Here is a 24459-nt window from a genome sequence, read left to right as displayed (position 1 = left end):
CTGTAGCTAGGCTTGGGGATTTGCGTCTTCCGCCTGGTTTTCCCAGGCCACCACACAATTATGTATAGATTATTCTAATTTGTTCTGATTTGGTTTAATCATCTAAAAGCTAGCATCATGAAAATGACAAAATTCAGTAATTACATCATTTGATTTTGCTATGCAATTTTTGAGAGGTTTTGCTGTTTTGCTGTTCTTAGAAGGAAAAATTTCAGAAGATCATGAAAGTTCATGTTTCAGAGAACAACATGCCTCCAAACTCTTGTCTTGATGTAACTATCAATTCCTCCTCTATAAATTAAGTGTAACCCATATTATAAGATTTCATTTTTTTATGCAATGCTAAATGAGGTTGTGTTCTTCTTTTTTAAAGTGGGTGGTTGGTGAGCACTTTGATTTGTTTGTTCCTTCCTTCGTGTCAAACAGCAATCTTCAATATCTCTCCTTTTCTTTATATTGACATTTTTTGTAACACCTCTAATCTTCAGCACTAGTACGATTAGTTGTGCTGGAAGTGCCATAAAACTCATACTAAAACTAACATCTGAGCTGCTTGCTCAAAGCAGAGAAATGATTTAGTTCTGGTTGTTGACCTGTGTTTCGGTTTGCCCCTCCCCAGCACCGCATGTCGACAATCATGAATTATGATCGGGTCATGGTGTTGGAGTACGGAGACCTCAAGGAGTTTGCACCGCCCTCTGAGCTGTTGGCAGACGTCGAGACAATTTTTCACAGTTTGGTACACGGAGCTTGTGATGCAGACCTTAAGTGAATCGGGGTTATTTTTCATCTCATAGATGCAGACCTCAGATGGTCTTTTTCATCTCATAGCTCCTGAGGAAAGTTACAGACAACTCTCTTTCCACTTCTTTGGACACAAGTTTGAGTGAGCTCATCTCTACCTGCTGACTGCAAAAGGAAGTAATGTGGCAAGTCATATATTCTGATGATGCGGTCCTCAAGACAACCCATAGCAATATGTTGAGCCAGTAGAACTTCATGTACTAGACTCTTTGTTGACTTTTTTCGTACTCAAATGAATTCATCTTGATCTGAACTCATGGGCACACATTTTTTCTTGAACTCTGATTGATTAATCTTGACTTGAACTCCTGTGAGTTCATTTGGGGTTGAAACTCTCTCTTCCCATGTTTTCATCTTAGGATTCTTGCTGACAAGTTGTTTTTGTCTCTGAGAGTCTTCTAGTGATTTCATTTTTACTCCCAGATACAATAGGATTCATCTTTACATGATGACAGTAGGATTTTGTGTAGAGCCTCGTTTCTTCCTTTATGTGATAATGGAATAGAATCATTCATCCTGACCTTCAAGCTCTATTTGAGTTTGGACCTTCAAGCTGTATTAAAGCTTGGTGGTCGAGCCTAACAACTAATGTAGAGCTCAGGCACATTCACATTTTGTTACCAGCCCCCAATCAAATGTTACGTTTTACTTTACTATTTCCTTCTGCTGGTACGGGTGGTGGGTGTTATGGGGAGAAACATTCATCGGTCAGTCACAAGTGGAGTTACTCGTAGGATGGTCAGGTCGTGAGCTCCAACGGTGTCCTTCTCAGAGTCGATCCAGTGATAAAGCAGTCTCCTTTTGTTTCTGTGATGCAAATGTTATACAAACAAAAATAAACACTTGTCTTTTTATCTGCCATTTTGATATGTAGCTCAGGAAGAAGTTTATGTGCAATTCTATTTCTTCGCTGGCACGACCCACAATGTTGTTTAGGGCACCTCTCTGTCTTCACAGATGAAGAACTTCAATGAAGGTAAACTTTTGATTATTTTGACCCCCACGAGTCCTCGTGTTCAATATTTGACAATTTGTGTTACAACGTGGTAGAATCGTGCACTTGTCAATTTTTTGGGCATATGGAGTTGTTTTAATCTTAAAGCTTGTTCATTTGTCTTGCTTTTGATGAAAGAAAAACCCATCTATCTTGAATAAAAATCAAGATACTTGAGATTGAAGGAGGTCGAGATTGCCTGGTGTTAGAGATAAAATGAATGAGAAAATGGCTGCAGAAGTTTAGTGACTTCCAAGCTTTAGAGTCCTTAGAAACTGAAAATGTTCATTTTTTATGCCTTTGGTCAACATTTTAAAGTAAAATCCACACAGAAATATGTGTTTTTAAAGGACATGAAAAGTGTTAAGCCAAAGTTTTTTAAAATCAACAAAAGTTGCCCAATGGATGAAAGTAGTCAGCTACTTCGATTTCGTTATTTTGACAAGCGCATGACTTCACCATGATGCCACACATTTTGTTTCAACTGCAACTTTTCCAGCCTCGACTGTGTAATGGTTAGGGTCTTTTCCACTGCATGCAGAAGATGCGAGTCTGATTCCTGAGTGAGGAGGTTTTTAGCGAATGTCTTCGTCTTCTGGAACTCTGTATCCGTCTCAGCCTGAAGCGATATATAGATTGTGCGGATTGGGGCTTAAAATGTTTACAATGTTTTCGACATAGTTACTTATGATCCTTCCGGATAGATGTTACGACGTTCTATTTTCCCAGTTTTTCCAGAGAGACCTGGGAGATCTATTTATATCACTGGAGTTGTTTTTGTTTATCCTTGTTAACTTCACTTTTTTTTTCCAGCTGAACTTTAGCTGAGTAACTGCTGCTAAAGTGTCACATAAACTTTCGTGTGTAATGCTCATATGTTTCACTCACTTTGTCTGCAAAGAAATGTATCTGCACAAACGTTTTCTTCATCATATCTTTAAATTGACAGGTGGACTGTTCCAAACACTTAAACTTAATGAAAGGAAGTCTGTTACTCAGAAGAAGATGGCATCCATGCATGGTACAATAGACTTTATTCTTTTTAATTTGCTTCGACTAAAAAAGGACTGCATACTCGAATTGGTATGATTTGGTCAACAATAGAGACATTTATGGGTTTTATATATATGTATAATACCGTCTCTTGGGACACAGTAATTCTCATGATGTACTTTTTCTAAAGGTTCTATCGTCAGGAGAGAATGAGAATGATCCTCAGAAAATGTTTAGAACATCTATTCGCCTATCTTCTTGAAAAGAGTTACATTTGTACTGTTTGAAATAGGAATACCCTAAGAATTCTTTTTTTCATTTATTCAAGCAAGGGTGGTGTTCTCTCTATCCATCTTTCAAGACGACCTTCCTTTTTTTATGGAAGATAAAACAAAAAACTTTCAGCAGTTGAAGTTCAGACTCTCATAGACTGACTGAGCCTGCACAGGGCAACTGCTATAGCGCACAATTATTCAAAGTGCAGTGTTCGACTTATGTTGACATTGATATCGCTGTGCAATATCAAAAACCTGCATCCTTAGTTTTTTTGTGTGTGTAATTCTAGTTTAGAACTTATTAATCTTTTCACTGCATGTGTGTGTTTGTGTTGGGAGGGAGCAGAGTAGAGAGAGATTAGAAATAGTAAATAATGCTTAAATAAAACACCATCTTTAGCATGCAAACACTGTTTTGAAGATAGAACGGTATAAGTTACCTTTGTATTGTCAGGTGCATTTGCACTCAATGTTTCTTTTTTTTTTCGTACTGAAAATCATTCAAGATGACTTAAGGAAATGAAACTAATAGGTGTGTAATTCAAAACAGCCTATGTCTGAGCTTTTGAAATTTGGTAGGACTTACGGCATTTTGATTTATATAGTTTTGTCTGTATGATGGTCTGAGAGACTTGTTTACACATGTTTGTTGACTGAGTATGGATCGATAACAACAGCAACAAGGTTGGTGGAGTCTGAACAGAACCTTGAAGTTTGTTTGAATTGCCTAGGGTTTTGTCAGAACTTTGAAGTTTGTTTGGATTATCTGTCAGAACTTTGAAGTTTGTTTGGATTATCTGGATTATCTGTCAGAACTTTGAAGTTTGTTTGGATTATCTGTCAGAACTTTGAAGTTTGTTTGGTATATCTGGGGTTTTGTCAGTTGTTTACTCACTCTGACTCTACTTTCTACTTCAATTTGTGGCGACTCTAACAGCATTAAATTGCATGTTTGTTCTATTTGTTGATTTGACCTGGTATACAGAACAGAGCAGCTGTCAGTTTCTTTCTTTGACTTTGACTATATTATAATGGTAGACCCTTTTTCTGGTTAATTTCTCTTGTTCATGCCGTGTTTTCTGTTGGAGATGGTGTTTTACAGCCTTCAAAAGTGTCTGAATTTTGCTTGTGGTACTGAGAAGTCAAGATGTTTTCATGTTACGAACCTTCTCCAATTTAGATGGAACAATAGGTTTGTGGATCCCCTTTTTTACCCAAGTTGTTATTGGTAAACAACCTCTTCACTTAACCTGTTAAATAATTTTCTTTTTAATACTGCTAGGATTTACTCTTGAGCATTTATGTGATATTAGGAGTCAGTTTAGTATTAGTGTAAACATTTTTTGTTGTGTTTTTTTTCACCTTAAATTTAGCATAATTTTTCTAACATTTGTCTGGTTCTTGTTTTTAAGGACCTCAGTATTGTACGTGAAATAGGGTGGCCTAGGTTTTATTTCCTTATATTGCATGACAATCTTAATCTTGAATCTACAATACAATCCGATTCTCATGGCAGGTGATGCCGAGAATGAGGTAAAAACCAGTTACATGTAGCCTACCGTCAAACTTGTGAAAGCGGCCTCGCATTAGCGAGAAAAGAGGCATTTTACTCAATGTCATTCTAATGTTTAAAAAAAACGCAAGGGGGGTGGGGAATGGGAAGTCACCTTCTGTACAAGTAATTGTTTGACGCAGGTGGCTGTCAGAGCAGGTTTAGCTGCATAAATCTTTAGTTAAATTCAAACAGGACAACACAATTACCACAACTGTTTTGCAGTGATTGTGTTTGTAGTCAACTTTTTATCGTGAAATCCGGGGAGAGAAAGTGGTCTGTGTGTTGCCTGTTGTCTTCCTGTGATCTGTTGATTAAATAGGAATGGTGGTGGGGAATGGGAAGTTGCCGTTTGTCCTTGTAGGCTCCCCTATATTTTGAAAGGGGGGGGGATGGTTTGCTGTGTGTCTTTGTGTTGTTGGACTGGGTATGGGTTAGGCAGAATATTATTTGTCAAGTGTGATGCTGAAAATTCTCTGACTTTCACCAGAGGAGTGGATTTTGTGGACAGGTCTAGAAATCCGGATTTTGAACATTGACCTCAATTTACACTTTGTATAAGAAATAGTATTGATTCAAGATACGTGAAATAATAGAACCCATCATTATGAGTCCCTGCATGTATGTTTCCCCGAGGTCCAAAAAGTTCAGGATTTTTCTTTTATTCTTCAGCCAGTTGGCACCTCTTTTTCACAAAGATTGTGCTATTTGATGGGTGCCACTGATGGTTCTCACTTCCCGTGAACTTCTTTTTTTTTTCTTTTGTATGTGCTATCTTGCTTTGACCGTAGCAATAATTAACTTCTTGTATTGTGTTTGTAATTGTGTCACACAAGCAGAGAAAGACTTAAGTGTAACTGGCTTTGAGAAAGGGTACCATGCGAGCTTCTCATCTATCTGTCTTACACCTTTTGCTGTGCAGTGAAGTGGATACTGGTACATCTATTTCTCCTTCTGTTGGTTTTGTTTTTGATTTACTTTCCAGCTTCTGCATGATCTTGAGGTATCTGCAGCATGATAAAAGCTCAACTCTTGCTCAACTTTCAGTGTTGGCCCACTCGGATTGCACTTCTCACTTTTGAATGTTTTTGGCACCCGACACTTCTTTCGTATTTTAAAAAATTTACTTTCTCCCAATGAGAAAGGGCTCTACTAGCCAGAGTTTAATTTTTTTTATTTTGCTCAAACAGAATATTTTGTTGGCTGTAGTTATTGAAGTGCATTCCTGCCCTCTTTTTCTAGCAATACTATGAGCTTCTATACTATTATGTGAATGTGGTTTTGTATCAATTCTGAAAAGTAGTTTTGGTTTTGATATACACAGCCTGATTCCATCTGCTCCATACTGTTCTCTGTAGTGCAACTGTAATGCTCTTCACCTTTCGCTCAAGAAGTATTTGTACAATTCCTGCTTTAGAATGATATATAGTTTACTGAGCACAGTATTCCCTCCCCATAACACTCTTCACATTTCGCAGAATTGGTTCATTGCGAGTTTTTAAAATTTCAAGCTGAAAATTGAACACTGTTTACAGTGACCCAACCAATCAGAGCATCTTGTTCAGCTCTTTTTTATATGATTTTTTAAAATTGAAAATACCACTGTTCTCTCATACTCCAAATTTAGAGGCTGCTTATAAGAGTGGGTGAGAGATTTGTAAGAGTCCTTACCCAAAAGAAAAAAAAAAGTATGTGAATTTTTAAAATGCGTTTTTGTTCAAAGGTTTTGGGAATTGATGTCCATCTCGAGCTGTAGTTTTGTGTCATTTGTATTTTCAATGGGGGGTTTTTTCTGATTGTTTTGTGTCTTTTGTATTTTCAATGTATATTGTGTTGGGGGGGTTTTTTTCTGTTGTCAATAGTTCCTTGTCAGCTTTGTCTGAGTCATAGAGGGCGGATGTTTCGTTTCACTTGTTGTTTTCTGCCCTCCGTTCTATTGAGATGTACAGAATTTACTTTTGCTTTGACAATCAAACAACTGAAATAGTCAAGTAATATTATTCACTATTTTCACATCTATTTTTGTGTGGTGATGTACAGTATTGTCTGTTTTAAAAAATGGTAGTCACAGGAAGTACAAGTCAAGTTTTCTGACTGACTTTCTGTTGTGCTGATTTATATTCTGATGTTTAAATGTGTGTTATGGTGTGTGTGTGTGTGCATGTGTGTTTGTGCATGTTTGTGAGAAAGAGAGAGATTAGGGGGGGGGGAGGGGGCAAGAGAGAATGAGAGAAATAGGGAGTAAAGACTCTAAGGATAAAGGGATACTCTGATAGACCAACAACATTAAACCGAGAGATAAGTCTTTCCACTAGGACGTTATATCAGTCTCAGTCCTAGTTGGCCCAAAAAACATGGTAAAATCCTGCCTCCCTAAGATAATTATAATTGTGTCAAATAGGGGCGTAAAAACAAACACCTACTTTTATTTTTTTACATTTCCCCCTTGCTCTTTGAGCCAAATGAAAGGCGAGGGGTGGGATGTAAAAAAATTAATGTAGGTGTTTTTACGCCCCTATTGGCACAATTAAGATCATTTTGGGTGTCATATTGAACCAAAAATATTTCAGAATGTATTTTCCAGATATTATAATACTAGTCTTCACTTCCTGGACATTTATAGTTGAGTTTATATATATGTAGTTTTGTCAGTATATCTCACTTGCCAGCGAAGACCTTCCTTTTTTCTTAGTAGTATCTGCTCTTTGAACAATCTGTATGGTCTTGTGGTAAAGGCAAAATCACTGGCATCTGTAGTGTAGTGGTAAGGCGTAAATTTGCCATCTCACACAGGAGACCCGAGTTTGATTCCCGAGTGAATAAATCATTCTAGCTTTTGAGTTGATATGCAACAAGTTTGGCACTTGTTACCCTAGTCACTGCCAGTACAATCAAAGCAACAATGGTCTTGTAGAGTATAGAATTTAAATTGAACCCTAAAAAAGTAATATTTGGAACTTAGTTTCTCATATCTTTTGTGTGAGGATTCAACTGTTTGTTTTGAGAATGTTATTATTTGCATTAGTCAGTTTATTTACTTGTATTTTCGCTGGTGAATGGATAGTGATAAGCCTATGTAAGATAATATGTTGTTTACCCTCTAGAACACAAGATGACAAGAAGGGGTGAAAACATCATTTGATTGCACAAACAGTATTTTAAAATGGGAACGGGAAAGGCTCAGAACCTAATTTTTTAATGTTAATACTGAGACACACCCCCTCTGCCCCATGTCAAAACGTAAAAAGTTATGTCAAAAAATTCTTCAAATGTGTGTAAATAAAGCAATAAAGAATTTTGTGTAACATAAACATGATTGTGGGCTCAAGCAGGGCATTAAAAGCACAAATATTGTACTATCCACCCACCCCCATTCTTATTACTGTACTGAATATCTAAAAGGTATACAGGTATACATTTTGTGGTTTTGATTGGGATGAATTAACAAGTTATTTTATACGGAATTGGTTCAGCAATGGTGAAGAAGATCATGTGGTTTAAGTGAGGAAGTTTGTAGTTCATGTGGCTTGAGGATGTTGGGTGCGATTATATTTGTACAAACTTAGCATGGGGAGGTAAAAGACAGACTGATTGATGGGAGCTGGGGTGGAGAAAATGACTTCAGAAGGAATTTTTTTTTTTTTGGGGTAGAAAATCTTTCCAATCAGTCTTCCAAATTGTGGATGGATAGTCGATAAGGCAGAAATGGATTGCCAGTGGTTTGATTGTGAGATGATATTTTTTCCTCTGGAAAGGTCAAAATAGTTAAAAGTGCCATAGATTCAAGTCAAATGCAAAATCTCGGTGTCAATGCTACACTTTTAGAATTGATAAGGGCATTTTGGGCACAAAGTTTACTGTCTTTTGTGACGTTGCTTTTCTCATGCTTGATTTTTTTCTTTTATGAATGGCATTGTATTTGTTCTCAGTGGGGGAAAAATGCAACAAAGAATCTCATGATGTTAATCCGTGGTCTCATTGTTGTTCAGGTTATTCTCATTGAATGTTCTCTCTGCCCATCAGCTAAAGTTTTTATCTCAGTTTTCTTTTCTTTAATGATGTTTTTGTGTCACTTAATTCTTGTATTTCAAGAACACTGGTTTTGTCTTTTGGGATGAATTTCTTGTCTCAAGTCTTCATGACTAAATAATCAAAATATTTGCAGTGAATTTTATGGTTCGGTTCAACATTATTTGTATTTGTAGTGACTGTTTTCTGGATTGTTCATTGTGAACGTTTGTCATGGTTCTAATCATTCATTGTGAACATTCATTGTGGTCTTTTGATTTGCAATCCTAGTTCGTTGTTTCTTATTCAGGTACAAGAACTGTTAAAGCTTTTCATTGCAATGATTCGGTGGAAGTGACAAACATTGTGACTTTGTTTGAGTTCATAATTCCGGGGAGAAATTTTTATGAGGATGAGTTCCACACAAGTGTCCTTTCTGTTCATCTGTTTATTTCTCTTTGACAATACAGAAAAGTGTGAATTAGTCATCCTAGCCTTACTAGGCAGGTGAACGTCCCTAGTGTCCATAGTTAGTGGAAGTGCATCTCGTAATGCCATGTTCCTGCACATTTGATTCCTCTTCTGTTCTTTATAGTGAATCTTTGTTCTAGTTTGTAGATTCTATTTTTTAATTTTTTTTTAAAAGAATATAACGTAGCATTTATTGAAGTGTGGCTGTCACTCATTTTAAAGTTGATATCTGTGTGGTATCATGGGGAAACCAAGCGCTCGTCAAAATAATGAAATTGAAAAAAAAAAGACATTTTTCTGCCCGTTGGACAAATTTGAAGGGGAAGCATCTTTATGTCAATAAAAAAATAAATTTCTGTGTGGGTTTTCCTGAATTATGTTTATCAAAGCCACAATAAATAATGTAAATTTGGAGGTTCCAAAGACATTCTAACTTTGGATGTCACAAAACTTTAGCAACCATTTCTCGCTATTTTAACATCTGACACAAGGTGCCCCCCACGTTCTTCAATACCAAATATCTCAATTTCTTTTCACGATAGGTGGGCATTTTATTTTCATCAACGAACAAGCTTTCAGATGATACCAATAACTCTATATGCCCAAAAATTGATGAGTGCTTGATTTCACCATGCCATGACACATGTGATTTCACCATATTCTGTTGGAAATACTGGGAACAGGCAAACCAAACTAGCTCAGGCTTATACATTTATACAAATCTATACATTTTCGGAGAGTAGAATGGAATGAGGAAGTTCGGATCATTTTTGAAGATGTTGAAATACTTGGCGGTATAAAAAAGATGGGATAAAGAATTCGGGATAGTGACTTAAATTACTGCCTGTTAAATTTCCTGCGACACCACAGAAGGAAAGTTACAGCCAATTTAATTAACCCTCAAGACTTGGAGGGTTAAAATAGTTTTTCCTTTTTCCTTTTTTTTGTTTGTTTTTTTTTTTGTTTGAGAAGCTGTCGTTGTAGCTTTTTGTTTTAAGATGTTTGGAATGACTTTCAGCCTCTGTTATGAAACTGATATTTAATTTCTTCGTTTTCCTCTGTGACCCTGTGTTGAGTAGTAAACCAATCTTGGCCGTAGATCACGAATTTGATGTGCATCCTTTCAGTCCCATCCTTTCAGTCCCATCCTTTCAGTCCCATCCTTTCAGTCCCATAGCATTGTCTGTTTCAGTTTGCTGCACAGAAGCAAAGTGTGCAATGTGTTTGTGGCATTCTCTATATTTTTTGTCTTGTGTTATATATAAAAATACGAGATGAACATAAATGTGTGTCTGTGTGTGTGGCGTGGTGGCCAGGGGGGGGGGGGGGGGGGAAATGGAAAATGACTTAAAAGTATGTGTTTATGTATTTGGGGGGGGGGGGGGGTGGAGTATCTAGAATCAAGTCACTTTATTATTTAGTTTCTGCACGATATTCTGAATATTTGTTTGATTCAGCTCACTCTGCTGCTGTGCAGTGTTCTTATTGGGTGGAGGGGGGGAGAGATAAGAACATTTTTGTTGGCTCTGCTGGATTTGGTTGGTTGTTGGGCTATTGTTGTTGTTTTTTTGTAAGTTTTTATTTTTAGTATTTGTGAGGCGGCATTGTGAAATCAGGCGCTTTTCAAAATAGTCAACGTGAAGAAACTGGCATTTTTCCGCAGATTTGAGAATTTTTAATCAAATTTGTCTTTTGTAGCTCAACACCTTTTATGCCCATTAAAGAACACATTTTTGAGTGGATTTTACTGACAAACGTAGATTAAAGGCACAAAAAATGTAAATTTTCAGTTTTCACAGACTCTCAGGCTAAGGAAATAATTCATCTCTGGCTGCCATTTTCTCGTTAATTTTACCTCTGAAACCAGGTAACCTCCACCTCCTTCATATGCAATTATCTCGACTTGTAATCAAGATAAATGTATATTTTTTTCATCCAAAGCAAGACAAATGAACAAGCTTTGAGATGAAACCAATAACTCTACATGTCCAAAAATTAATGAGAGTCTGATTCCACCACGTCGTGACAGATTTATTTATCTCAGTTGCCGCTCAACAGTGATAGAGAGGCAGAGTAATAATAGATAGAGGGGAAGTGGGAGTTGTGGGATGTGCATGTTTATACTCTTTACAGCCTGAGAACAAACAGAAAAAAAACCTATATATAGTATTAAAATTTCCTCTTTTGCATGACCGATGTCTCCTCCTCCCGAAGTTTTGTTGATCCCCTAACCCTCCGTTATCTTTCATCTCTGTCGCCCCCCCCCCCCCCCCCCCACCCCCACCAAATCCCTTTTTTGTTCTTGCCCCTAACCCTCTCATGTTTTTTTCCCACCCCCATCCCTCTTTTGTTCCTCCTTATACTTTTTTGTTTTTGTTAAATAAAGAATCCATGCACGCTGTGACTTTTTGTCATCGAGGCTTTGTTAATTTTTCTGACAATCGTTTATATTATGTAACATTCTGTACTACAATAAGTTTCCAAACCGTAAAACGTTATATTTAATGATGACAAGAATATGGTGATATCTCATCACAGCAATTCATGGGCCACATAGCAACATGATACAGGTTCATGATTCTTTGACTGTTCAGCAAAATGAAATGTGATGTCTTGCAAGTGTGTAGGTGGTTGGCTGGTGCTCTGGTGTGGTTTGCTCCTTCTTTCTCATTTGACATCTATCATCCTTGTCTCTCCTCTTTTTTTTTTCTTTGTAAGGTACTCTCTAGCTGACACCTATAAACACCAGCACTTATATGACCCGTTTTGTTGCAAGTGCCGTAAACCTTACTAAAACTAAAACTCTCACAAGTTTTAAAGAGTTGACAAATGGAAAAAATAACTTCTGCATGTTATGGGTTTTTATATGTTTTTGGATGTGTTTCTGAGGAAAGTTTTCCCTTATTGTTCTTACTTGTTTTCTTTATTCACTGCCTTTGTTACGATCACAGCTTCTTCATAAAATATCCACATTATTAACGATTTTTTATGACACAGCTGAGCCTCATGTAGGCTGCATCATTGAAAAGGGGTATGTACAACTGGTGAAAGAAATGTGAGGCTTTTGGGGGAAGTCAGGCGCTTGTCAAGATAATGAAATCAAAGAAACCAGTATTTTTCCAACCAAGGTACAATTTTTATCAAATTATGCGTTTTTGGTTCAATACCATTAAAAAACATATTTCTGTGTGGATTTTGCGGAAAAATATTGATTAAAGGCGCAAAAAGTGTAAATTTTGTGTTTTCAAGGATCCTAAAGCATTGGAAGTCGCCATACTTTGGCGGCCATTTTCTCGCTAATTTTATCTCTGAAACAAGGCATCCCCCTTCTTCACCAATCGCAATTATCTCAATTTATATACAAGATAGATGAGTATTTTTTCATCAAAAGCAAGACAAATGAACAAATTTTGAGATGATACCAATAACTCCACTTGCCCAAAAATTGACAGGCGTCTGATTCAATCACAACGTGATACAAATAGTTGGTACTCAGCACTGAGGGTGTCACCAAAGAGGTCTCGGCTACAGTGGTTTAGCGGTTAGGTGCCTCACTGTCGCTTGCAGGAGACGTGAATTCGATTCCCATGTGGGGAGGATTTGTCACTGAGTAGGCTATCGTCTTTTGTCTGCTGAGACTTTTATCAGTCTCTTATAATTTTCCTACATTATATTGGACTGGCAAATCAACCTCGGAGATGGTTTTAGGGGGAAAAAAAAAGAAGAAGCAAAGAAAAATAAATGATCCATTTCTTCCAGTTCTACATTTCGAGCAAAACAGCATGCATGATGGATATGCTCTCCGACATGGCATTATTATATTGTCTATATGCTTTGTATTAGACAGCCCGCTCCCTGTACATACCTTGTTTCTCAAATCACACTGTGTGTTATCTGTGAAAGATTGAAAGGATATTGGGAAGGAATCTCATCTGCCCTGACATAGCTCAAGAAGCTAAGCTTTTCAATTTGCTTTTGTGTATTTTTCCTTTCTCTAAAAAGTAATGTGTTTTAACATTCATGCTCCTTTCACTCAAAAAGTAGTATGTTTTACCATGTTCTGTTCTCTAAAAAGTAATGTGTTTTATCATTCATGCTCTGTTCACTCCAAAAGTAGTGTGTTTTACCATACACTATTTTTACCTGCATCTGCGTTGATAGCCAGATTTAAATAATGCCATATTTTATCAAGTCCTTAATAACGTTCTAGAGTTGATGCCATATTTTTAATCAAGTCCTACTCCCGCTATGAGGAGCATATTGTGAGTAAATTTACGTGTCCTGTGACTAGTGTGAAGGTTGTGTTAAGTTTAGGGTTGTTGTAATATGTGGAGTCCGCTGAAACTGACCACAAACAAAACAAAAGACAGAATAAAATCCCTGATTTTATTTGTCCAGCTATTCGAGCATTCTCTCTAAAGAGAAACGGGTCTGTAGATTTCGGTTTAAGTGGATTCCAGGGTTTGTCAAGCTAGCAGTGTTGGCGATGTTACACCACCCCCCCCCCCACCCCCCCCGTGTCTCTCACCTCCTTGGCCCATCGAAATAGTATAGACAAACCTCTTTTTGTTTACGTTGTTCTTCATCTGTCTTCATTTTTTTCCCTCTGCAATGGACTAGACAGAGTTGGCCGTAGACACCCAGAAATGTACATGATGAAAATCCTGTGTCGTTCAATATGCTGTATTTCAGTGCTGTGTCATTGTCTTTTTTTTGTTTTTTCTGTTCAAGTTTGCCCTGTTGATTAAGCAAATTATTTTTCATCTTTTGTATAATATTTGCTTCCGGGAAGTATCATTTAATTTGTAGTGCCTAGAGCCACCGGGGAACAGGTGCTATAGAAGTGATCTTTATTAATATTTTAAAAATTATAATTATTATTGTTATAATTGTTGTTATTATTATTATTATTATTATTATTAGGTACTGGATTTTTATCTCCCAAAACACATCTGAATTTCAGTGATGTAATAATCACTGAGGGGAGATTGGGTGGTAATGCCATATGGCGGGGGAAAACTGTTCAGACTTTCTTTAGTACTTCATTCATCAGAAGCACTTTTGACTGAATTATTTTGCTGTTTTAGCTTGCCTTTAAACTCGCTCCCTGTACAACGCATAAGCTTTGCGGCTGATGTGTGAAGAAATATTTCTTTTGATTTAAAAAATGGATTTATCTATGTTTTGAATTGTTTTCTAAACTGTTTTGGGGAACTTTTATGTCCCCACTAGTTCAAAGTCTGTAGTAACATACTACCATTTCAGAAGTGTGCTCGTTTTTTATGCTGTCTGTCTTTTCTATGCTTTTATTTTTGTAGGATTTTTCTCAGATCATGCTGTGTAAGCACTGGAGGTTTATAGATGTTTAGAATTAGGAAGGAATTGTCACTTTTTCTCTCAATGCACTGTTCCAAGACTGCGTTTATGTGGTCTTGTTCCACAATGATCAATCGCGGAGTCCGAAAAGTAAAGGGCCGAAGTCAAATTTTGCTAAAAGTAAAGTTTTTAATATGACAACACATGTCAGGTGAGACCACATAATGTACAGCATTTGAAGGAACTGTCTGAATGGCTTATATCAGAGTTATGCCCTTTACAAATCACCCAAACTCGTAGTTTATCATGCTTAAGCAGCTGCTTTGTTGGTGGTTGGCGGTAGCAGCTCTGGTGTGTGGTTGCTCCATCTTTCCTATCAAACATCTATATCCCTTATTATCTCTCCTCCTTTTTTTATATGCTTTAATAGTACCAGTAACACCTGTGATTGTTGGTTCTTATATAACCAACTTGTATTGTAACATTTAAGAGCCGTCAATTACAACTTGATAGTCGAAGCAGACTTGTTTGTGCTGTTTTCTGTCGTTCGGGAGTCTGGTTCTTCTCTTATTTATCCACAGGAAGATAAATAAAGAATGTTTCCTTTTGTTTGACGCAAATAACACAAATACCATTCAAGAATAAGCTCCGTGTTACTCTCTTGTTACACCTCAAATTTTCAGCAGTTGTATGACTTAACTGTGTTGCAGGTGGCGTAAAACGTTTACTAAAACAAAACAAAACAAACTCCTATTACGAGGATATAAAAACAATAGGAAACTAGGACTCGGGGTTAACTTTCTTACGTCAAAATGAATAGTTTTCAGCAGCCTGCTTTTGTGTTTGCTCAAATGTTCATTTTACGACAGAGTTGGGTTTTTTAGGATTGTTTTTTTCAGAATATGGGCCTATTGTACATGATGCCTGTGGAAACCAATCAGTGAACACATTGGAGCTTGTACGTTTGGTTTGCCTCCACTCATGATAATTAAGCAGGTACTCTAACCTTTTTTCTTTTTTTTTGCGGAATTGCCGGCATGGTTACTACTTTTCATACATCAGCTACATTTTTTTCTTATTAGTTTTGTTATTTTAGAAGATTTTTTGGTGTTATTTTAGAAGTTTTTTTGAAAAAAGCAGGATTGGTTGTAGTTTTCAAAAGTTGACCACTTTTAGAACTTGTACACTCCTACACAATGTATTATTGTCTGTTTTGATTAAGGCTTTCCTTGCCTTTCAGAGTTTGAGTTCTTTGCGTGGTCTGTTTTGCGTGGAATATGATGCGTGCTTCTCCTGTTGACTCTCTGTGTTTTCTTTTGTTTGCTCCAGACAATTCCATCTAAAAATTTTTTTAAATTTCGAATTGTTTTATCCACAGTTGAATTTTTTTACTCAGCTTGTTTTTGTTGGGGGGTTCTGCATCTTTACTGTTTCGTGTATTCTGTTGAATTGTATAATAACTTATTTTGCACAAATGTACTTTATTACCTTTTTTTATAGCCTCTTGTGCAATTTAGTGTTGTTGTAGCAATGCATTTTGTTACTCATGACCTTGCTTAATCATTACATATATCCCACACGACCGTTATACCCCCCCTTCCCAGCTACTATTTACAGCCCAATGCACTGTACTTAGAATAGTTGCCATCTTATCATTATTATGGTAGTGATTTCTTGCCGTTCTCTTTCCGTTTGCTTGTCGTGTTTTGTTCTTTGCCTTTTCATGTGCCAATGTAGAACTTTATAAGAGACATCGGAAGGGAGAGCGTTTTGTATTTTCTGCCATTGAAAAACAAAGAGAAAAGAAATTGAAATTTCACACAAGTTCATTTGTTGTTTTCTTTTTGAGTGTGTGTGTGTGTGTGTGTGTGTGTGTGTGTGTGTGTGTGTGTGTGTGTGTTTTAACTTGTTTCTTTTAAAATCAACTCATTAGGCATGACTACCTGTCTCTCCTTGTGTCCCATTTTCCCATCCCTCCCTCCCTCTTTCTCTCTCTCCCTCCCTCCCTCTTTCTCTGTCTCCCTCCCTCTCTCTCTCTCTCTCTCTCTCTCTCTCTCTCTCTCTCTCTCTCTCTCTCTCTCTCTCTCTCTCTCACTTGCTCCTTCTTTCACTCTCTCCTTCTCTCTCTCTCGACACTCTCACTATTTCTTTCTCTCTCTATTTCTCTCTCTCTTTCCCCCTCCCTCCTTCTCTACTTTCTCCTCAGTCAAAATCACAGTGTGTATGAGTAAGTATATTGTGTCTGTGTGTGTTTTGAGGGTTTGTATGTTGTTTTTTGTTGGGGGGTTTTTTGTAAGTGTTTTACGGCACTCGCAACTGCATAATAAGCGCATAAATGATGTGAGTGCACGGGACACATTAAACATTTTTCAATTTGTAGGAAATTTTGAATTTTGACCGGTTGGCGGCTGATGTGTACTCTTATCGATTGCATTGTATAAGGGATTTTTAAAATGCGCCACTTGCACACGGGACCTCCGAGATTTGTTTCTCTTATCCAAGAAGGCTAGTTGTTAGATCTTACCTGCTCTAAGATCAAGTGTGTGGATGAAAGACAGCCGTGAGAAGGAGCTGAGGAGTAGCAATATAAAGGCTGCAAAAAGTGACAGCAGTCCAGAGGAAGGGGGAGGGGCAGAAAGTGGAATCGAAAGCACACGACAGAACATGGTTAGAGAGCAGGGAAGGAGGTGACAGGAGAAAATTTTGAAGAAGAAAATAATCTGGCGCTCCCCGGATTCGAACCCGGGACTTATTGAATGAGAGGCAAACACCTTAACCTCAAGACCACGAGAGCCCCTGTGTGTGTGATCAGGTGCATATGCGCGCGCGCGCGCGTGTGTGTGTGTGTGTGTGTGTCTGTATGTGTATCTGTGTGTGGTTGGGTATGTATGCGTGTGTGTGTGTGTGTGTGTGTGTGTGTGTGTGTGTGTGTGTTAGTAATTCCCTGTATTCCCGTCCACGACTCTGATAATCGACATGTTGCCAACTCGTAAACAAATCCCTTTGATGTTCAACAAAAAAGGGTGAATCATATGACAAATCACCACAATAATAATACGCCATTTTTTTAAAAGATAAGACATCCCCACCAGGGCAGTGCTACTGACTGAAGTTGCCTTTAGGCCATTCCCAAAAGGGGGGGAGGGGGTATTAACATGTTCTTACACTCAGTAGAGTTGAAAATAGGCTTATTTATCAATGTCATGCTCATATACTGTGCTGGAACATCATAGGGGGAACTGCTGCTTTTTCTTTTATCCTTACTATCGTCATTTTCCTCTACTTCTTTTGTATGTTTGTCACTCTCTTGTGAACTACTATTTCAGGCGTGCCTCTTGATAGTCAAAGCAGACTTTGTGCAGTTAAGGCTAGAGAGGTGAGCAGTCCGTTTGGACTTCTCTGTTGACATCCACCCCTTGGCGCACATGTGACCTTATGCAGCTGTGAGCGCCGTAAAACCTTACTAAAGCTAACATCCTGTGGACAAGAAGGCATCTGCTTTTTTTCTTTTATGTTGATAGCTTACCAAGACGTTAAATAAATCTGACCAAAGTTTGCGATGAAGTAATAAAGTAAAGGGCGATAAAATAAAATAAACCTACCCACAGTTCAATATCCTCCGGTGAGGGAAGATTTTTAATCGAGTACAATTGTATCTCTGTCTAGATCTATCTGCCGCCATGCTGTATCCGACTCAGACCGGATTGTCCCTGACAGGCAAGGTCAAGGCCGCTTTCTCAAAAATAATCTAATCCTGAGTTTGATTAACGTAAAAAACATTTATAACGATAAAATAAATTGATGTCATACAAAAGTAATACGCGTACAAATTAAAACAATGAGGATTTTATTCAGAGCCAAAAGAGAAGGAGAAACATAATGAAAAGAACATCAACAAAACTTACTCGATAAAATTCTGACTAGAAATATCTATTTTTTAAGAACAGGATCAGACTACCGTGTACTTCATTTAACAAGGAATTGAATAACTCGAAATACTAAATTAGGCAAAAAATCTAATGAAAATACAAATAAACAGGATATCTCTTTAGCGCCCGAGAATCATCGCGCGTTGAAACTACCAGAAACACAAGGTTACTATTACGTCAAGACTGACATCTCTGCCCGTATTTTGTTTACAGTCTTGGAGACAGCCTAGATGAGGCAAGAGAAAAGAATCCTTTAGTAAGATATTCATTCCAGTATTGTTTTGCCCAGAAGACCAGTGATGTTGAAGAGGGTCAAAATACACACGGACTAAGAATCTCATTTGTTAGCGCGGCGTCGGATTTTCATGCTGACGAACTCGACACTGTCATAATAATCTGTGACAGGATACCATGGCAACATTTTAGCATACGTGGTTTCGTGCCAGACACCGTTGAGATATACCTTGAGACAATCAACGTACCACCATCCACCATGATAATACGAAGTACATAAATTTGGGATATTGGAGTTGTCATTGGTAGAAAACACTGCACCGTTGTGAAACGAATAGAAACTGTCGTCTCTGTGGGATCCCAGGTCAAGCCGGAAGTTGTCTTGAACAGGTGCCACGCGAAAAGGGAAATACTTGAAGGTATAGTTCTGGCCTTTGTATAAGAAGTCTATTCTTAGCTCTTGATCACTCTGTGAGGGAAACATACCCATGGCTTATGACTTAAAAAAAAAAGATTGAGAGCATGCGTACTTTAATAACCTTGATCTTGTGGAAAAGTCATCTAAAGGGCGATAACCTTGTACTAAGAATATCGCATACGTTCTAACTTAGCACAAATGGAAACTTTCAACGACTGGATAGATACACAGCTGGTGGGTAAAAACTGTATAATTGTGTCACTATTTCTTTTATTTAAAAGTTGAGCACACATAGCAAATCCCACCATGGTTTAGTCTAGACAGTGAGTCTAGTGGTGTGGTGTGGTGTAAGCATCTGCCTCCAGACGAGCACGAGAAAGTGAGTAGCAAAAGTAAGGGGGTGGTGAGGCAGGGCTGTAAGTTTGTACAGGGTATGTGGACTGCAGGACCCAGTGGACCATCTGACTTTTTAGAGTATTGTCTCAGCACTATGTTGTGTCAGTATTGTGTTGTGTTATTATTCAGTATTTTGTAGTCTTAGTATTGTGTAGTGTCAGTATTGTGTAGTGTCAGTATTGTCTTGTGTCAGTATTGTGTTGTGTTACTACTGTGTTGTTTTATTATTGTCTTGTGTTATTATTGTGTAGTATCAGTATTGTCTTGTGTCAGTATTGTGTTGTGTCAGTATTGTGTTGTGTCAATATTTTGTCGTGTTGTTATTGTATTTTGTTATTATTGTGTTGTGTTATTATTGTGTTGTGTCAGTATTGTGGTGTGTCAGTATTGTGTTGTGTCAGTATTGTGTTGTTATTATTGTGTTGTGTCAGTAATGTGTGGTGTTATTATTGTGTTACTCAGTATTGTGTTGTTATTCTTGTGCTGTGTCATTATTGTGCTGTGTCAGTATTGTGTTGTGTCAGGTTTGTATGTTGTGTCAGTATTGTGTCAATATTGTGTTTTTTCAGTATTGTACTGTCAAAATATTCCTGTGCCAGTTTTATATAGTGTCCGCTTATGCGTTGTGAGAACATTTAGCTAAGTGTATTTAGTTTGGGACAGGACTACGACAAGTTCCCCGTCTTGACTTACACGTCTGGTGAGGTCAGCCATGTCGTCCAGACCAAGCCAATAGTCGCCGTGCGGGTCACCGAAACCCATCCGGTAGTCAGCCCAGGATCTCTCGAAGTCCACACGTCCATTCACTCGCCTCTGTCGGGGGGGGGGGAGGGGAGATAAAATTTATAGGACACACACACACACACACACACACACACACACACACACACACACACATAACATACACACACACACACTCACTCACACTCACACCCTCGGGCGCACATAATAATATACACACATAGATAGATAGATAGATAGATAGATAGATAGATAGATAGATAGATAGATAGATAGATAGATAGATAGATAGATAGATAGATAGATAGATAGGGGGGAGAGAGAGGTGGGGGGAGAGTGTGTGTGTGTGTGTGAATGATTAGCTGCTATATTGATAGTAAATATCCACCCCTCCATCCACTCTGTAAATTCGTAAAGGATGTCTAGTTTAGGGTGGGAGTGGATTTCAGTTTTGAAGACGAACTTGCTCTCTTGCTACGATTTAGAGTTTTAAAAGTGAATGACATTTGTGGAGAAGACTTTCATATTAACATAGATTTAGTGCTTAGAACAAGCGAAAGGGATGGAGTCCGATTTTTCCATGTCCACGATTTGTTTCCATTTTCTTCTCTATTCTGTCAGCTGTAAATGTGATGAGGTCATAACCTCACATGGTGTTGTTTACAAACATGACCCCAGACAGACTGAATAAATGCTGCAAAAAATACATTCTGATATTAGACCAAAATGATGATATGTGGGAATGTCAGGGAAAGCATTTCAGATTCCAGAAAAAAAGGAAAACAAATATTTCTGATTTTTTAACAATCTGGTTGTTTCGTTCTGTATTTGTTTTTTTTCATGTTCTCGATAACAAGAAGCAAAGACAAATCACCTGTCTATATAAAGTAAAAGATAGATAAGATAGACACCGGCTTCCAACAGCCTCATGATGTTGGAGCAGCAGACAGTAGAGGTCAGTAGGTACCTGTATGATTGTCCACCGACCTCCATCGATGGTTCCCTCACAAGGGACTCTCTTGCCATTGGTCCACGTGACCACTTTGTACAGGTCCTGGTTCCCGCGTGCCGTGGACACAGACTCGCAGTCCTTGGGCTGAACAGATAGACACAAGTGTAACAGTTGGTGGTCAGTAGAGGGGACTGGCTAAGTCATTGAGTTGAACACGTACACATGTGTGTAACAAAAGTTTGTATGATTTTATATGTCTGTATCAACGCCATATGAATATGTGGTTTAGACATTCATAGAACGAGTTACTTGCCTGTCAGGACCAACCAAGGATGAACTGATCACAAAATCCCTGCACACATAATGTCATTATAGAGATTCTTGATAAAATAAATTCTACTCTCAGGAAATGAAACTATGAAATTTCTATTTCCATTTTTTTGTGCAAAGTCTCAGAACAAAATTACTACACCATGGACACCAATGTATAAACATATAGTTAAACAACAACAACAACAACAACAACAACAACAACAACAACAACAAAACAAGTGGAAATCAATGTAGTGTAGTGATTATGACGTTGGACTGTACACGAAGACTTGTGTAAAACGATGAGGTTATCTCCCTCCTCCTCTCTCTTTTTCTAAATGAGAAGACGACTGGCGCAGAAAAAGCATCACTCACGCCCCAGTTGCTATCCAGGAAAGCCAAGTAGTTTGGATAGAGCAGAGTCTCCAGGTACTCCTGAAAGCGATGAGAGAAGTTGGCATTGGCCTCTTTCCGCAAACCTTTTATATGTGGCCACAGATCCAGGAAGTCACTATGGGTGTAGAAAGCTGTAAAGGAGAATTAGACGGTTGCTGTACGTGGAAGTTCTATATTTTACGCCCACATTAAGAATGTTACGGCAATTTACGAGCTAAGTTCCTATGACCCAACCAATCCAAGCAGAAAGACAGAGATACTCTAGGAAACATCTCAGGCAGACTTTTGTCGTACGCTTGCAGCACGGAAACATTAAAGCCTAAGAAGCAAGTTCTTTTTTAATATTACACTTTTCGGTAAACAGGAAAGCGATCCCTGCTGTATGTCATTTGATTGAGTAAAGAGAAGCCGATTGACACAATACTGGCAAGTGAATGACATGAAATAGTGAGACAGACAGAGAGTAACAACAAATTAAAGGGAAAGCATGCACTAAAACCTACATGTGACATCCTCCAACCACTCGTAATATCGAACCACGTGTTTTACCAGAATGTTGTAGATTCAACCCCCCCCCCCCCCCCCCCCCACTCCCAAACACACACAAACGTCTTTTCACATAGGCATTGGCATTGACACTCTGACAGTGTTAATCACTATCTCCGTATATTACACTGGTGAAAGTTCACACTTTGGCCGCCTAAAACTTCCGAACCACTTAACTTTCGAATGTGACCAAATTAATGGTGAATCATTTAAAGGGTGCGCAGTTTCATTGAGGAGCCTGAAGTCACAGTAGTTTAATTTTCAGTTTTTTGTTGGTTTCGTTTAGATCTAATCTTGGGAAAGTCCGTCTTCTAAGACGCTATTGTAAACAAGTGAGGTTTCCCTTCACTAGCCGTGCGTACTTATTCCACACTTTTGGAATTATGGAGTGTACAACCACGAAAGCGGAATAGGGAATCAATCTATACATCTATTATATATTTGGCAACTTGGAAAAACACGTGTCACTTTTCTCTCAAGATTTATTGCTCCATTACAGTAGAGTGAAAATATAGTAGGCCAATGACTTTCAGTTGACGTTAATGCACCGATCATTCCTTTCATCGAAAGGGGGCCCAGCTAGTCTTATTATAATGGAGCTAAGCCCGTTTGTGAGGTCAGTATACATTTTTTATACAGGTGCCCATAAAATTTACAAAAATATGAGTCAGTTAAGAATTGTCACAAAGGGTTACGTGGGCATATTTTCAATGTTCGGAAACTACCTTTTGATTTTACAGGTTTGATTTTTTTTCCCAGTACATGAAAGCTCTCAGGTGTCTTTGCTCTGCCATTAGCCATTTTATATTTCACTGGGGACTACTTCCGTTTTGTTTTGTGCTTCGTCGTGAGTGTGAGACAGCTGTTTCTACTATTTCCAGATCTAGAATTTCGATATCCAACTCTGTTTGGATGTGTGCTTCGATGTGTTAATGGATACTTCAACCCAAACTTCATTGAATTGACTCTCTCTCTCTCTCTCTCTCTCTCTCTCTCTCTCTCTCTCTCTCTCTCTCTCTCTCTCTCTCTCTCTCTCTCTCTCTCTCTCTCTCTCTCTCTCTCTCTCTCTCTCTCTCCCTCTCCTCCACTTTCTCTCTCTCTCATTCGCTAATTGGCTTTGATTCTTTGAGGATAGTCAACTGTTCGTATTTCTCCACAGCCATTCCTTTGTTGCCATTGTAAGCACATACAGATGACAGATACCTTGGAAGCACTGTCGTCTCTAACCATCAACGCTGCCCATGTTGTTGCTATAGAGCAGTGCTTGCTAACCAGTTGGATTTCTCTCACGCGGGGGCTATAATTTGGTGACTTTGGTTGGGGTGGGTATTGACATGTATTATTTAATGCCCCGCTTTGAAAAAACGTTGCACGTGCAGATGGATAGTACTGTACAAAAATGTTAGCCTCTTAAAGGTGACAAAAGGGGCCGCTCGCTATAAACAGGCTGGCAAGCTCTGTTTTGTTTTGTTTGTTTAGTATAGGGTTTTACGGCGCTCGCAACTGCATAAGGCCATACGAGAGCTAAGGGATGGATGTCAGCAGAGAAGTCCTTACAGGGAAGCAGGCTTACTCTGTTCACCTTTCTAGCTTCAACAGCACAAAGTCTGCTTCGACTATCAAGGCACCCCGGGAATAACGAGTCACAAGAGTGAGACAAACAAAAGAAGTAGAGGGAAAATGACGATAGCAAAGATTAGGAAAGAAAAGGCTGCAGTTCCCTGTTGCAGTTCAGAGACAGATATGAGCATGACATATTTGAATCAGCCCGTTTACAATTCTACCTCCTTCGGGAACGGCCTAAAGACACTTCAGTCACGAAGGGGGAGGGGGATATTCAAATCTATGCTGCACAGTTAGTAGAGAGCAATGGCGTCTGTGGCGTAATGAGTAAGCTCTTCGCCATTCCACGCCAAGGGCGTGAATTCAATTTTCTTATCGTGAAGACTAGGTTTTTTTATCGAGCATCTCCGTTTATCTTAAGGGTTGCCAGTCTTGCTTAGCCCTAGTTCAAAAGCAGATTCAAGCCTCCAAAATGATCGTAAATGTGTTGTTTGATACAGTTCAGAACAGTTACAGAGCCAACCCCTCCCCCCTTCCACACCCCCTTCCACCCCCTCCC

General features: G+C 38.4%; 2 protein-coding genes across 7 annotated transcripts in view; one reads left to right on the top strand and one right to left on the bottom strand.

Moving 5' to 3' along the window:
- Positions 1-1941, top strand: part of LOC101847179 (ATP-binding cassette sub-family C member 9) — a 54583-nt gene extending 52642 nt beyond the window's left edge. For all 6 annotated transcript variants that reach the window (XM_035968553.1, XM_035968554.1, XM_035968556.1 and 3 more), the window contains one exon: positions 620-1941. In XM_035968553.1, the coding sequence (XP_035824446.1) occupies positions 620-772 (153 nt within the window). In that variant the 3' untranslated portion in view covers positions 773-1941. The remainder of the gene's footprint in view (positions 1-619) is intronic.
- Positions 1942-18679: 16738 nt separating this feature from the next.
- On the bottom strand, positions 18680-23580 carry LOC101854313 (ryncolin-1-like). Its single transcript, XM_005093685.1, has 5 exons — positions 23565-23580; positions 21771-21922; positions 21099-21227; positions 20084-20203; positions 18680-19045 (listed from the first exon to the last, which is right to left on the bottom strand). The coding sequence occupies exons 1-5, from the start codon at positions 23578-23580 to the stop codon at positions 18680-18682; spliced, it is 783 nt and encodes a 260-aa protein (XP_005093742.1).
- Positions 23581-24459: the final 879 nt, after the last annotated feature.

This window comes from Aplysia californica, unplaced genomic scaffold (genome assembly GCF_000002075.1).
Source record: "Aplysia californica isolate F4 #8 unplaced genomic scaffold, AplCal3.0 scaffold00067, whole genome shotgun sequence".
NCBI classification, from domain to species: Eukaryota; Metazoa; Mollusca; class Gastropoda; order Aplysiida; family Aplysiidae; genus Aplysia; species Aplysia californica.
Note: the sequence above shows the minus strand (reverse complement) of the source record. Positions and strands in the feature narration are given on the sequence as shown.